Source organism: Crinia signifera, chromosome 9 (assembly GCF_055691185.1).
Source record: "Crinia signifera chromosome 9, ASM5569118v1, whole genome shotgun sequence".
NCBI classification, from domain to species: Eukaryota; Metazoa; Chordata; class Amphibia; order Anura; family Myobatrachidae; genus Crinia; species Crinia signifera.
The window spans coordinates 114874590-114890049 of NC_139225.1; the positions used below are offsets into that span (position 1 = coordinate 114874590).

Consider the following 15460-nt stretch of genomic DNA (forward strand, 5'->3'; position numbering starts at 1 on the left):
CTCTTTGTCCCGTACCATAGTGATATGTCACTTTTACATTTTTATCGGATTGCTTACAGAAACAGTTCTCTTCTCTTAACTGCTCAGATAATATTTGTACTGTTAATTAACAATGAACTATGGTGGGTAAAGTCCAGGGAAGGCGTGTATTCATACAGGAAGATATCCCCAACAGTCCGACAGACAGAAGCCATAAACTCTGAGGCGCTGTGTTTACTTGGCTCTTGGATTTGTTGAACCTGGCACAAACAATGGGAACTGTGCCTGGTTGCTATCTGAACTTATTTCCCCTGTGGTAGAAGCAGCTCTGGGAGGGCACGTCTCCTTCACGTGTGGCGCAGATGGGAGATAAGAGGAGAGATGAAGCTTTGTATGAGTACGGTTCACATGAGAAAGTGTAATGTTGTGTCAGTAGGAAGCGGCTGTAATTTCTCCACTTGCGACCAAGCAGGGATTGAGCTGGTACAATGCAAGTGTCATGAGACTGGGTGTCATTGAAAGCCTCAGCATTCAAGATTATCTGTTGATATAGTCTTAATATTAAACATCAGAACAAAAATATGTATATGTATATCATTCTCTGTAGCATATTGTAATCTCCTGCGTATGTGCATTTATTCGTCAGCATGGCTGTTCTCACACCCCCAGGCACTCAGCACCCCTAGTGGCCAAACACTTTATTACACAGGAGAAACTCATGGATCAAGCATTAGGTTTGCATCTATTAACCTATGATTTTTTTTTTTATTTGCCCCTATGATCCTGGAACAGTCATGTTGCAATGCAGGGGTTATAAATACCTTATTATTATCCTTTATTTAAATGGCGTCCTAAGGGATCTGCAGCACCCAATTACAAAGCACAGAAACAAATAAGTAAAACAGGAAACCAGAAACAAATAAGTAAAACAGGAAACCGTGACTTACAGTTGAATACAACAGAGGACAAGTACAAGGTACATAAACATGGCTGCATCAGCAGACAGCACTGAAATAAGAATCAGGGTGGCAGAAAGCCGAGAGATGTGGGAGGTGATTTCTTCTTTTTGTATGCAGGAGAAATACTATCTGCTTTTGCATGTATAACACAAAAGCTGCAGTTTTATTTCCAAGATGCAACTTTTTTGTTTTGCTTTTGTTCCCAACTCAAAATTGGCCCCTATAGTTGTCTTATACCTCTTCACTTAGTTTTAGTGTTTATAGCAAGTTAATAAATAGTAGTGAATTACATAAATGAAAGGGGTTCATGGGCCTACCCCTGGTCATCATATTATTTTATTTTCTCATCTACCATGTATCTGTCCCTTTTCACTCTCATGTTCCCTTTAGTATAAAAGCAGGCAGTACCTCCTTGCCTAGCACATGTGACTTGCATCCTTCTCTCCTCCCCTTCAGTGACTGAGTACTGAATTCACCTTCTTACTGCTGCTTACCACTACTTGTGTTTATTTCAATCTGCAATGAGCTGTCCAACCCTTGCCCCAGTTACTTGTACTACCAGTCTGTGTACACGCACACACAGACATTCTAGGGTTAATTTTGTTAGCAGCCAATTAACCTACCAGTATATTTTTTGGATTGTGGAAGGAAAACCGGAGTACCCGGAGAGAAACCCACGCAAGCACAGGGAGAATGAACACTACAATATACTGTAAGAATGTTCTTCAGAATAATTGATTATTTATTATTGATATACTAACAATCATTGCAGACAATCCTGACAGCAGGCCGCAGAATTTCTTCATCTGCAATTCAAAGTACATGCTGTAGACACCGTTTTTGGCAGGTGCCAATAACATATCCAGGGCCGGGAATACAGTACAAATAAACTTATAGATTAAGTACTGCACTCTACACATAGGAAAGCCCCGTTGTCAACTCACTAACCTGAGTTAATGAATACATTTCTGATGTGTGCTATTAGCAAATTATTCAGATAGTGTTCTATTTAAAGAGTGGGTGAGGACAAGTGGGGGGTCAAATGGGCAATTGAGCGCAGGGATGTGAGCAGACTTTGCACAAAAGCGCACAGGATGGGGCACACATAGCTCTATAGGCAAATGGACACACACTATATAAAGAACTGAAATGAAAATCGTTGGCAAAACTGGCGACACTAAGGGGGTATTGCGTTACAAGGGCAAAAACGGGATGGGGGAGGGGTTTACATGGAAAAAAAATGAATGGATATATATATATATATATATATATATTCATTCATATTTTTATTTTTTTTGCTGGTTGTTCGGCAATCCGGACCATAAGGGCAACGCCGTGGTGCCTTCCTATGCAAGAGAAATGACCGTCACTATCCTGACTGTCGGTGAGTCATCTGGCACCCACTTGCAGACTGTAGCAGGTTTCCTACATTGTCCTACATCCATTTTGTTTTTGTGTTTATTTACTTTAATGTTCATGTTTTTTCAGTAGAGAACATCTAAAAATGTTTGAAGAATAGTATTAATATTGATTCCTTAGTTTAGGCTCGAGGAAGATTTAGTAAAATATCTAAAACAGCCAAGTAATGGTGTTGCCTATAGCAACTGATCAGTTTCTGTGCTTCTAACATAGTTGCTAAAAGAAAACTCAACTAATCAAGTATTTATCTTGAACAGATAAATAGTTCATGGCCTGTTGTAGGCATTTACAATGGTGCCATATTCTCCCCACTTCTTTAAAATGGATTAGTCAAGAGGATAAAGGATATTAAAAGTATTGGCATTCTTATAATTCTTTGGTCCTTTTCTATAACTTTTTTTCTTTGAATCTTCTTAAATATTCATGATGAAGCTCATGTTTGGAATGATAGGTGTAAGTTATTCTTAAATCAATTCAAACATTAATTTTACACAGATGGACCTTAATAAATGAGGTTTAAAGTCTGATGACTAAGATTTTGTCAGATTGTTAAATCATTAGACCTCAACCCCAGCTCAAGAAAAATGCATCAACACGTTGATCTGTAGATGGAGGCAGGACCTGATGGGCCAAATTGCACCATTACCCTTTCTCCTGTCAATGGGCCCACAGTAATGTTAATTTTCTCCCCATCTTGCACATTTTACTAGGAAGTAGGTAGGATGCAGTAGGGCAGCCTTCTCTACTAAGGGTGCAGGGGACATTCCCCGAAAATTAATCACGAGTCTCCCTCAACTTCAGATAGTATGGGCACGTATAGCATTATATGACACCATTGTAAATAAAGAAATACAGTAATTGTGAATGTCTGATTTTTGCACAACATTTTACAAAAATATCGTCTCCAACATACGACAGTTACACAATCGCCATGCTGTATTTCTTTAAATTCCAACTGGGATATTAGTTTATTTCACATTACATCAATGTTTCTGAGGGCAGCACATATTTTTCCTTGACATTTATCAAGCGGAAATATTTTGTTTGCCTTTATCCCTCTCAGACAGCGAGCATATACTGTATATTAAACTCCGTATGACCTTATTAGCACTAATAGTCAATCTAATTATAACTTGCAGTGTAAGCAGGCCATCTGCTCCAACATCATGTACAAACCTTGAAAATGCAGCTGTTTAGTTCATTTTCCTTTTACACAAGGTGCCGGCCACAAAGCTTATTTTAATCATACAGTAATATAGGAAGGGGACGACTGAAACTTAGGGCTCAGGAAAGTCAAAGGGGTGGATTCAATTGTTTTGTGGGCACTCAAACGTATTGGGCATCCACCAGGCCTAATCAATTGTTGCCCCGATGGGCGCGCTGCAAATCGGTTAAACTCGCCTAAAGTATAGGTTAGGTTGAGCACCCAAACCTCGGGATGCTGTGAGCTGAAATGTCTCCCCTGGTGCATGCGTGCCGATCACAGCAACAATTGAATTGCTCCATTGGGCACCAAAAGAGCCTGCCTACCAAACAGAGAAAGGGAACTGATTCCTAGAGTTTTGTTGCTTTGCAGGGGCGTTCTAAGAGAGGAGGGGCCCATGGGTCACCTCTGCCTAGGCTCTCCTCTCTATCCAGTGGGCACAGCGGGCACATTCAGTGTGGTTTTTCTACTGCACATACAATACGATACACTTTATTGTTATTACCATGCATAACATGTAACAAAATAGTTAAGCATCAGTCAGATACAATGTAATATACAGCAATATATAAAACCTATCTCCCCCACTATACATTAATAAAACCTGCTATATAAGATATAACAATTCAATACCACGGCTCTTGGAATAAAGGTATTTTTTAATCTACCTGTTTTAGCCTTAAGGCATCTAAGACGCCTACCGGACAGAAAGAGTGTGAACCATCTCTGAGCCGGGTGATTTGAATCCTTCAGAATACTCTGTGCCCGTCGTAAGCAACGTTTCTTCTCAATATCCGCCACCATTGGAAGAGAAGTCCGAACAATTCACTCAGCTGTCTTATCTACCCGCTGAACCATCCTGTGTTCTGCTACTGTACAGCTCCCATGCCATACCATACGCAGCTGGTTAAGATGCTTTCAATAGCACAGCGATAGAAGTTCTTCAATATATCTACCGATAAGCAGTGGTTTTTTTAGGACTCTCAGGAAAAAAAAGGCGTTTATGAGCCTTTTTAACCAAACTCCCCATTCCATCAATTTGAAGAGGTCCATGTTGAGTTTTTAGTGAGTTCCTAAAATCTATGATAAGCTCTTTCATCTTACTTACATTAAGAACCAGATTATTCTCATTACATCAAGTAGCCAAGTGATGTATCTCCTCCCTGTAAGTTGTCTCATCATTATTAACAACAGTTGTATCATCAGCAAATTTGATGATGGTATTTGAATCATAAGTTGGTATACAGTCGGAGGTGAAAACAGAATAGAGAAATGGGCTTAGCACACAACCCTGAGGTACACCTGTATTAAGTGTTATAGTAGACGAGCGAATGGATCCTGACCTCACATCCTGGGTCAGGAAATCCATGATCCAATTACACATAGAACTGTTGATTCCTAGATCTAACAGTTTGGTAATTAATGTTACTGGAATAATGGTATTAAAGGCAGAACTAAAATCTATAAACAGTAATCGAACATATGAATTGCCTATATCCAAATGTGTTAATGCAGAATGTATGAGCAGGGAAATTGCCTCTTCTATGCTTCTATTTTTGCGATATGCAAACTGGTATGGATCTATAGTAGGCGAAAGGTTAGCCTTTAAATGCCCTAAAACCAAACCTTCAAAACACTTCATAATGATCGGGGTAAGTGCCACGGCCGATAATCATTCATTCCCACTGGACTAGAAGTCTTTGATATCGGAATAATGGCCGTATATTTAAAGCACTCCGGCACAATCGCTTGGGACAAGGACAAGTTATAAATTCCTGTAAAAACCCCGGCTAACTGTTTAGCACATGCTGTAATTCCTTCCCCCGAGATACCATCAGGCCCAGCAGCTTTAGTTACATCAATTTGACTCAATACCTCACACACTTCTGCAGATGTAAGGGACAAGGACTGACTATCTGTCTAGTTGCATTTGTATCATTCCCTCTGTCAAACCGTGCATAGAAATGATTTAACTCGTTTAAAAAAGATACATCTGAGGCTAATAAGTTTGATTTGTTTGGTTTATAGTCACTGATGACTTGAATGCCATGCCACATGCGTCGGGGGTCAGATCTTAAAAAAATGTTCCTCGATCTTTAATCTATAGCAACACTTTGCCCTCATAATTCCCCTGCTCAGGTTCGCCCTGGATTCACTATATGCCTCGGCATCCCCCTTCCTGAAGGCAATGTTACGGGCCCTCAGAAGGAGCCGAACCTCCTTGTTCATCCACGGCTTCTGATTGGGGTACACAATAATCTGCTTCCAGGTTGTTACTTTGGATATAGCAGTGTTGATAGTCCAACACCGAGGAAGTATAGCTGTTAATATTTACATGGGAACCCTCCGCAGCCTGGCCTTCAAACCCACTCCAGGCCGTATGTTCAAACTCATCCTGCAGCACAGAATCAGCCCCCTTTGGCCAGACCTTAATATCCTTGATCACTAGCCTCACTCGCTGTATAAGCGGAAGATACTTTGGTGTCAAGAATATAGAAAGATGGTCAGACTGCCCCAAATGAGGGAGAGCAGATGCAGTATAAGCTCCAGCAATGTTTGTGTAAACATGATCCAATACTTTTCCTTCCCTTGTACTACAAGTGACATGCTGATGGAACGTAGGAAGAACTGTTTTTAAATTTGCATGGTTAAAGTCCCCAGCAACAATAAATGCTGCTTCCGGATGAGCAGTCTGCTGCTTACTAATAGCTGCTTAAAGTTCTTTCATAGCAACTTTAGCTACTGCAAGTAAATTATTGCGGCAAGTAAAAGGGTCTGCACTTAACCATGAGAAACTCAAGGTCCACCGAGCAATGTTTCTCAATGATAACAGAGTCTCCACACCAAGCTATATAAACATAAATGCACAACCCTCCACCCCATCAGATGTTCTATCTGCCCATAGTATATACCGTCCAGCAAGCTCTATAACACTGTCCAATATCCCTTTACTTAACCATGTTTCAGTGAAAATTGTAATATTGCAATCCATAAATCTCTTACTGTGTGCACTGTGAAGCCGCAGTTCATCCATTTTAGTCACCAAGGACCGCACATTTGCCATGAAAATGTTGGGAAAGGTAAGCCGAGATGGGGCTCTTCTCAGCCTCTCCCGCAGCCCTTCACGTCTCCCCTTCTCCTCTGCTTCCCCTCCTGTTGCCATCTGTGCCATCAGTTTCCGCCTGTCCAGGCCGAGTAACTGTCCCTTGGAAACACAGTCAACTCCAGAGTGCCCCACTGGCTTACCGCCGCGGCCCAGCTGTCATAGCTGCTCTGGCTCTCCACACTCTGCCCAGGCTTCCATGAGCTCCCCGCAGGAGTACACGATTCGCCCCAGACAGCCCTCGGCTTCGCGATCTGCTCACGCTGCCGTCATCTTGCCGCCGCCATCCTCTCCTGTTCCAAAGTGTTTTCAGCGTTTATCCCAGCCTTGCTTTAAAGCTCCAGACAGACTGCACCTTCCAAGCTGCTATACCTTCAGTGTGAGTCTGTGTAGTGAAGCATTACTGTTGTGCACCTGTGGCCACACATGCCAAATCACCAGAAAAATGTCCGGCACACCATTTTCATACAAATATGTGCAGCTTTGCTGATGCAGGATTTGGGAAAGGTAAGTATTGCAGAACAATGGTGCAGGGAGCATACTGTAGTTTTGCATTACAACAATGGAGACTTGACAAAAAAACTATGACTTGACATCACATGATGCAATGCGCTTCCCTGGTGTGCTCTATGGGGTAAATTTACTAAGATGGGATTTCTGTTGACGATGGGATGTTAGCCATAGAAACCAGTCAGATGCTGCTACTTATTTATTTATTTAGCATATTATAGAAAATAAAATATAGAATCTGATTTTTTGCTATGGGCAACATCCCATCTTCAATAGAACGTCCACCTTATACCACTTTTATATCAGCAATCCTGGTCGCATCCAGAATTTTAGACTCTGCTCCAAGCTCGCATCAACCCGGGTTACCCGTTTACACTACACCATGACCCGGGTTGAACTCGTATTCAACCCTGAACGTTTGCTGGGTTGAAATCCCGGGTCTCACAACCCAAGTCAGACCATTTACACCGCCTGCAAACCTGGGATTTTGCGTGCTCCCATGCAAAAACCTGCGTTTGCAGGGCAGGTGTAAAAGGGGTATTAGTTACTTTCCCCATGGGGTATATTCAATTATTGACAGATCCATTCCGAACGAATCCGACACTACCTATTCAGTCAGCTGCCAAATCGGACTGTCGGATTTGGCCGCCGCTGCTGCTCACCTGGCCGGTACCGCGGGATGGCTCCGGGTGAGCTGCTCTCACACGTCCTAAAGGCGGGACCTGGTGAGCATTGGTGGAGGGAGTGGGAGGTGGGCAGGAGGATGTTGGAAGCGATAACGGCGCTGGGTGAGCTGCTGCTGCTCACCTGGCACCGTCCTCCCTGCCTCAATCCAACTTTTTTTAAAGTCCATTTCAGATTGTCAGAAACAGGGACAAAACCTGTCGGATTTGGCCCCATTTCTGACACAAGCATGTGGATCTGCAGCTATTCTGCCAATCAATGTGGTTTCCGAGAGGTCAGAGCATTCCGACCTGTCTAAAAAAAAAAGGCCCAACATTGAATAGGTTGGAACCCCTTACGACCTATTCAAGTCAGAAACTGCCGTCTTTCCGACAAGACGGCAGTTTTGACAGCAATTAAATATACCCCCATGTCATGTTCTGTGTTGATTTGGGAAAGCCTTGTTTTTCGCCCTAATCACACACCTGACTTGATGTGTATGCAGATGTTTATGTTCATCAGTCAACTGTTGCTCATGCTGCTTTCCCACTGCAGACCAGTTTAAAGTACTGGTAATCTTAAATGGTATTTAAAAAGGTATTAGCATTCCCACTGCAGCAGATTACCGTTTTAAATACCATTTAAGTACCATTCCCATTGCAGTGAACCATGTAAAATGTACAGTGCCTACCCCCCCCCCCAGTGTAAAGAGTGCCTAATCCCTCCCCCCCCCCCAAGTGTAAAGAGTGCCTAATCCCCCGTACCTGCCCTGTGCCCCCACCTCCCCTCCCCTTGTACTTACCTGCACGGGGATGCAGGGCAGTGGGGAGGCAGCGGGGGTCCATGCGGGGTACAGGCAGTCCCAGTGCCTGATGAGAACTAGTAGTTCTCACTTTGCGCATATGTAATGAGTGCACGTGCATACTAATGAGCCGCTAATTGCATATGCGCATATGTAATGAGCGGCTCTTTATTATGCATGTGCACTCATTACACATGCACAAAGTGAGAACTACTAGGTCTCATCAGGCACTGGGACTGCCTGGAGGCTCAATAACGTTTAAAAGGCATTCCCACTGCCTCTTAAACGTTATTTAGCCGTGTAGGACTCTGCTTTAAAAACGTGTTGAAATACCATTTAGCTTTAAACGGTATTTCAACTCTGGCACTTTCCCACTGCAGCCTTAAAACGGTAAATTGCGCTGAAAATCGGCAATTTACCGTTTTTTAGCTGCAGTGGGAAAGGGGCGTGATATTCTCAGAGCTTGTTGGCTATTTTAAAGATAATTGGAGTTTATAATACCCCTTTCACATCGCACTTTTAAAACGGTATATTGACGTTTTTTTTCCATTTTAAAACGTTTAAGGCTGCAATGTGAAAGTGCCAGAGTTGATTTACCGGTTAAAGTTAACCGGTATTTCAACACGGTTAAAAAGCAGAGTCCTACACGTTTTGAAGCCGTTTTTTTTGGCAGTTTGAACAGCTCTATTTCAATGGCTTGAAACGTGTCCCTTGGGGGTTAAACGGGTTGAATGTTTGAATGGTATTAAATGTTTTTTAAAACGGTTTTCACCTGCAATGTGAAAGGTCTCAAGGCTCAGACCCGTTTTAAAGTCCCATTTAAGAATACTGTGTCATTACCCATTTCTGCAATGTGAAAGCAGTATAAGGATGATAACAAGCAAATAGCTTCCATTGACCATTTTCCACAACCACATTGACATTCTCCTGTTGACATTATAAATGTTTGCATAATAAATATCATTAAAATTTATCCCGGAAAGCGTTTTTTAACCGTATGGTAAAAGATTTCTCACATTGTTTATGTTTAAATTTGACTCTGAGCTGATTTTACATTTTAGAGACGCTTTTTTTGGCTGTAATCTAGACCAGTGCCGGAACTTATAAGTGGTTGGCCCAGGTGCAAAACTAAATTTTTGGGCTTTCCTCTTCCACTCCAACCCAAGTTCACAATATGCCACACAGCAGTGGGTGGCAGAAGTGGGCCCCTTAGTCTTCAGGGGGCCCGGTGCAATGCACCTGCTGCACCAATGGTATTTCCACCTTTGATCTAGACTAGGGAGGGAGAGGGGTGTGGTATTGGGTACCGACAGTTGGGATCCTGACAGTCATTAACCTGATGTCGGGATCCCGACTGCCCGGACTCAGACAGCATGGTGACCGCAACAAAGCCCCTTGCGGGCTTACTGCACTCTCCACGCTGCGGGCATGGTGGCTCGCTACGCTCGCCACCTATTCTATTCTCCCTCATGGGGGTCATGGACCCCCACGAGGGAGAATAGCGGGTGGCCGTCGGGCACCCGTCTGTCAGAGTTTTGACAGTCGGGATCCCGACGTCGGGTAAATGACTGTCGGAATCCCGACTGTCGGGACCGCGTCCGGCACCCAGGGAGAGCATGAAGCAGCCTGAGCCTATAGCAAGTTCTAGGCTGCCTACTTTCATTATACAGTATTACATATCAAATAACTGAACTTTTTTTGGTCATTTTTATTCTCCTATTAATGGCTGATGAGTTGCATCACTGAAGTAGTATAAAGTAGAATCTGGACGTGTCGTGGGTTACACAATTGTTCCTCTCATTGCTGTTTCAAGACACTGACATATAGCACAGAAGTGCCATTGTATGCCCAGGCGGTGAATTCTCCATCCATGCCAACATGAGATGCCAACCAATTATTGCATTGAACTCAGCAGCTTAGGCTGCAAGAAAAGAGACAGCCAAAACGCGGTGGTAGGGCGGGGCAGACAAGTTGAAAGCTGTATTTTGTGGCATTCATTGAGAAACCTTTCATTTCTGGAACATAAAACTAGCACAACCTATAATTAAGTAGCGTATATTGACTGTAGGAAGCCTGTCATTTCATATTCCCGTGTGTTAGTGTCACAATGTAAAATAATGATGATAACACATTTATGCATTATTAAATTAATGCCAGTCTGGATCCTGCTATTTAATACATGTATTTATATTTGGAGACTTAGCAATAGGTAAAACTATTTCTGTATTCAGGAAAAATGTTTATTTCCCCAAAGTTATGATTCATACATAGCAGTAAAAGGCCTCAGTGTACAATAAGAATGATGGAAAGTGCATACTTTCCCCCAGCCAGGTGTTTATACCCTGTTTCCCCAATAATAAGCCCTACCCTGTTAATAAGCCCTACCCTTATTTCTGGACAATGGTCCAAAATAAGCCCTACTGGATGCTGCTGCTACAGTAGTAGCCCTGGTACCGCTGAAGCCTCTGCTGGCATCAGCGGTTCCAGGGATGCGCATCACTGCGCACCTCAAGGACTGAGCAGCGTCTGTACACAGGCGGAAGCGGAGTGACTGAGCAGCGGCGTAAAGGCTGAGTGGCTGAAAAATGCAGAAGAAAAAGGAAAGTGGCAGTTGTGCTTAAAGTATAAGGTGATTGAGGGGCATGATGTGGATAAAAGCAGGTACTGAGGGGCTAAAATAAGCCCTACCCCGAAATGAAACACTGTGGTGTGTTTTGGACTGAAAAAAAAAAAGCTCTACGCTGCCTCCTGTTGCCTCCCCGCCGGTCCCCCCAACCCTGCCTGTCTCCCTGAAGCAGAGAAGGGCAGGGTTTCCGCTCCCTGCCACCGAGTGACTGGGACTTGCATGTCTGTCAGATGCTCACGCGTCCCAGTCAGATGGAGCGCATTCTGGTGATTCCCGGCGCTGTATGAGAGGTGCTCCATCTGTATAGATAGGATATGGGTCAACTCAATGAAGATCGAAATACATTCGGTAGACCACGGAAGGTCAACAGGGTGTAGGTCGAAACTTGAACTAGATCGACATGAAGCTCAACAGAGTCAGAAGGTCTACACAAGCATTAGGGTGACAGTCAAAAGGTCAACATTGGTTTTTCACGTTTTTTGTCCACAATGTCACCCTGGACACGTCTAAGTGTACCGCAGTGTGCTGGCCATTCTTCGGGCACTTATATTCTCCCACCACTCCGTGGTGGATGGTGGGGTATGAAATACCTCCTGTCGGCACAAAGTCGGCCAAAAAAACTTTAAAAACTCATGTTGACTATCCCTGCCACTCAAGAGTCAGAGGAGCTGAAGAGAGAGGAGGTGGGGCCTCCCTGCCATTTCCTGATGTGCCTGCCAGCCACACGGTGTCCTCTCTGTCACTGACCTATGGTGCAGCAGCATACTAATTAGTCAGTTTGACCCATATAGATGCAGGCCCCTTAATAGCGGCAGGCCCCAGTGCAATACACCGGCTCCACTGCCATGTGTGTGTTATGTTTCTCAAAACAAACTAGAGAAGCTTCTGCTTCTCCAAGCAAGATGCCATCAAGCAGCCCGATCTTCCATATTTTTTAATCTGCCGCCTCCAGTCATGTGACCTACACACCTGAACTTCTCCTTTAGCAGGATGGATGGGATGGCCACTTTCTGATGGCTGATGCATCCAACATCAGGACCAGCATCAGGCATCATTTTGCATGTACTGTATGCACAAATACTGTATGTCAAACTACAAGTATTATGTCATGCCTTAAATAGAACTGGAGCAATTTCCCCTGCAATCTCCATCTCCAAAGGTTATTTATGATAATAAGCAATGTGGTACTGAATTGCTGAATTACATTTGGTAAATGCTAGAGGTAATGATGTGTGTGGTATACATTGGTAAGCTCTGTCTCACAGCTCTGGTACACACGCACTGTTACATAGAAATAAACCAACTACTGTAAGTTATGTTGGGGAACTTGCACGCAAGGGGGTTGGGGGGGGGGGGGGTGAGGGGCTCTAAAATTATGCAATCCCATGACTCCCAGGAGAGTAGGCTACCCTACCCATAGAGTAAATATGAAAATAATAACCTAATAACTCATGTTCTGAACAAGTGTAACATACAGTAAATCCTTTACTGAATTGCAGCACTGCACTACATGTGGTTTCATTGATCATGTGCATCTGTGTGTAGTTGGTTTAGGAGTAGATAGAAAGAAAAACAGAAACATTACATTTTACCAACTCAAATGTGACAATCTATCTAAACCTGTAATTACCAAACACCATGTAATCCATTATAACCATCCTAGCATCCATTATGTACTGTAAAAGGATACATTATCAGAGAGAGGATTTTTACAAGAAAGACCTTCAGAACAGAGGAGCTCAACAAAAAATAGATCATAATAGGTTACTTATTCAGGCCTTTATCTCCTTGCTCTCTTATGAATCAAGTCTATTGATTAGGTTTAAGAACTCTATTATAGTGGTTTATTGATATTCTTTCTCTATGTATAGGTTAATGTTCAACACATTATTGGGGTGATTTGATGGTCGCCAACCACCGAACGATTTCTCCTGCCTTCGCAAATAAGTCAGTCTGAACTGACTTTTATTTTCATCCGCCTTGACGAAGATGGGGTGGGCGGCTGACATCACATGATGTCAGCCACCCACCCCTGGCAGGCATCGGTCCGCATGTGTACCCATGAGAACGCTGGGCATTCCCTTCCCTGCCGCCATCCGCCCCTCCCTCCCCGCTGCCAATGGCCCGCCGAGTGTGTAACTCATAGCGCCCGTTCACAGACGGGGTTTGCACATGCGCAGAAATGTGCATGAGTATGCGCAACCCCCGACCATTGGGGTAGGGGCCAAATTCGGATCACTACGAGTAATCCAGAATCGGCCCCTATGTGTGTCTGTGGGTGTGTGTTGCTGTGTGTTTTTCTCTTGTGAGTTCTACCACTTTTTCATGACGTCCTTCATTTTGTGATCAATAGAATTGATGGAGACCCCCAGAGCCTGGTGCCCTAGGCAGCTGCCTAATGGAAGATGGTGGTCAAACTCGCATGCCTATTCTCTGTCACATGTGCGCATAATTGAAGGGTAGTTTATGTATTTTATAGTTTGTTTACTCTCCCTATAGTTTTAGGATCTTGTTAATCTTATCACGTACCTATTGTGAGCTAACGCCACTTTCTCCATGTCATTCCTTAGGGTCGGTGTACGAGAGAGAACTGTAAATATCTGCACCCTCCTCCGCACTTAAAAACTCGGCTAGAAATCAATGGACGGAATAACCTTATACAGCAGAAGACAGCGGCTGCTATGCTGGCACAGCAGATGCAGTTCATGCTCCCGGGCACTCAGCTACAGCCAATTGTAAGTAACTTGTCTGTGCAGCAGATTTACTTTTTAATAGAACAATAGTCATTAGAAATAATAGCGAACGAAACGCATCTTTACCTTGTGATTTTGCTTACTATACTGCATGACGCGGATTACAGCAGGTGCTGCCAGAGTTGCTTTTGTAGGGAGGGTTGGCAAATGATTGTAATGGCAGTCCGCTTAATGATCTGTCCTTATTCATTTCTAATAATTCTATGCCCTAGGTTTTATGGAGGCCTGTTTTATGTAAACTTGTTCATTGCATTATAGTGTTTTTTTTAAATTGCTGCATTTATGTTATAGCTAATAATCTGCAGTTTTATTTCGTTTTTTGTGGTTGCTTATCTCCAAGACCCATGTATTTCTGCACTGAACGTTCCTGCCAGTATTATTTTACCCCTTCACCCCTACCTGGTTAAGTTCCCTTGTGTACCCTTCTATCTCTGCTACAAGCCGGGATTGTCTGCATTATTCAGTGGTCCTGTTTTTCACTCACTCTAGCAATTATAATGTCCACATTGTCACTTTGGGCCTAATTCAGACCTTCATGCACAGCTGCGAATTCGAAGGCTGGGCAATTACCGCTAGACTGTGCATGCGTACAGCCCATAGTATGCATGCGTAAGGCCGTCCTGTGATAAAAGCCTGCTACCTTTTCTATTTGCAAGCCATTCGTAAGGTGACTGACATGAAGTAGTTGTCTGTGGGTGGTAACCGAACGTTTCAAAGTAGTGCAAAAATAAGCACTAGGCGTGCCAGAACAAATGCTGGGACTGTCAAGGAAAACACACGAGCACCCAAGTGATTTAGGGGAGGGTGTGTGATGTCACTAGTAGGCCGGATATGCCTGTTTTCATCACAACTGCCGAGAAAGTCTCTGGGCTACTCTGTGCCTGCGATGACTGGTGTCCAGTATAAAAATCATTCGATGGTGAGCCTGTAATATAGGGTTTGAACGTATTTGCTCGGCTGCGAAGTCTTCGCACAGCATACACATCCATTTGCCAGGCTTGCCTTCCCTCCCGGAATGGGCGGGAGGCTCCAGAAAATTGGGTCCGCCTCCCGGCCCCCCAGGAAGGTGGGCAAGTCTCCCGCTTGCTGGCCAGAGCCCCCGCAACCCCCATCCCCGCTGGTTCAATTACCACAAATTGCGGGTCCGCGGAGAGGGGGTAGGGCTAAAATGACGCGGTAGCTGCATTTTGCGTCATTTAAGCCCCACCCCCACAAATCACAGTTTTCTGGCATGGGGGTGGGGCCATGTGATGACAGCTTTGTCTCCCCCCCCCCCCCCCCTGATGTATTTCCTCTCCCGGAGAGGTGAAAATCAATATAGGCAAGTATGCCATTCGCATGGCGTGCACATTAATTAATTCACAATTCGGGACTTCTCTCTAGCGGGGTGTCGTCTGATCACTGGCTGCTGCAAATTCGTGGTAGTGTGATCTGTTCTTAGA

The 15460-nt window shown here is 43.9% G+C and overlaps 1 protein-coding gene across 9 annotated transcripts in view; it reads left to right on the top strand.

The window, feature by feature from the left end:
* The window catches only part of LOC146035858 (muscleblind-like protein 2), a 137648-nt gene that overhangs the window by 67110 nt on the left and 55078 nt on the right, over positions 1-15460 (top strand). For all 9 annotated transcript variants that reach the window (XM_083159534.1, XM_083159537.1, XM_083159540.1 and 6 more), the window contains exon 3: positions 13836-14000. In XM_083159534.1, the coding sequence (XP_083015660.1) occupies positions 13836-14000 (165 nt within the window). The remainder of the gene's footprint in view (positions 1-13835; positions 14001-15460) is intronic.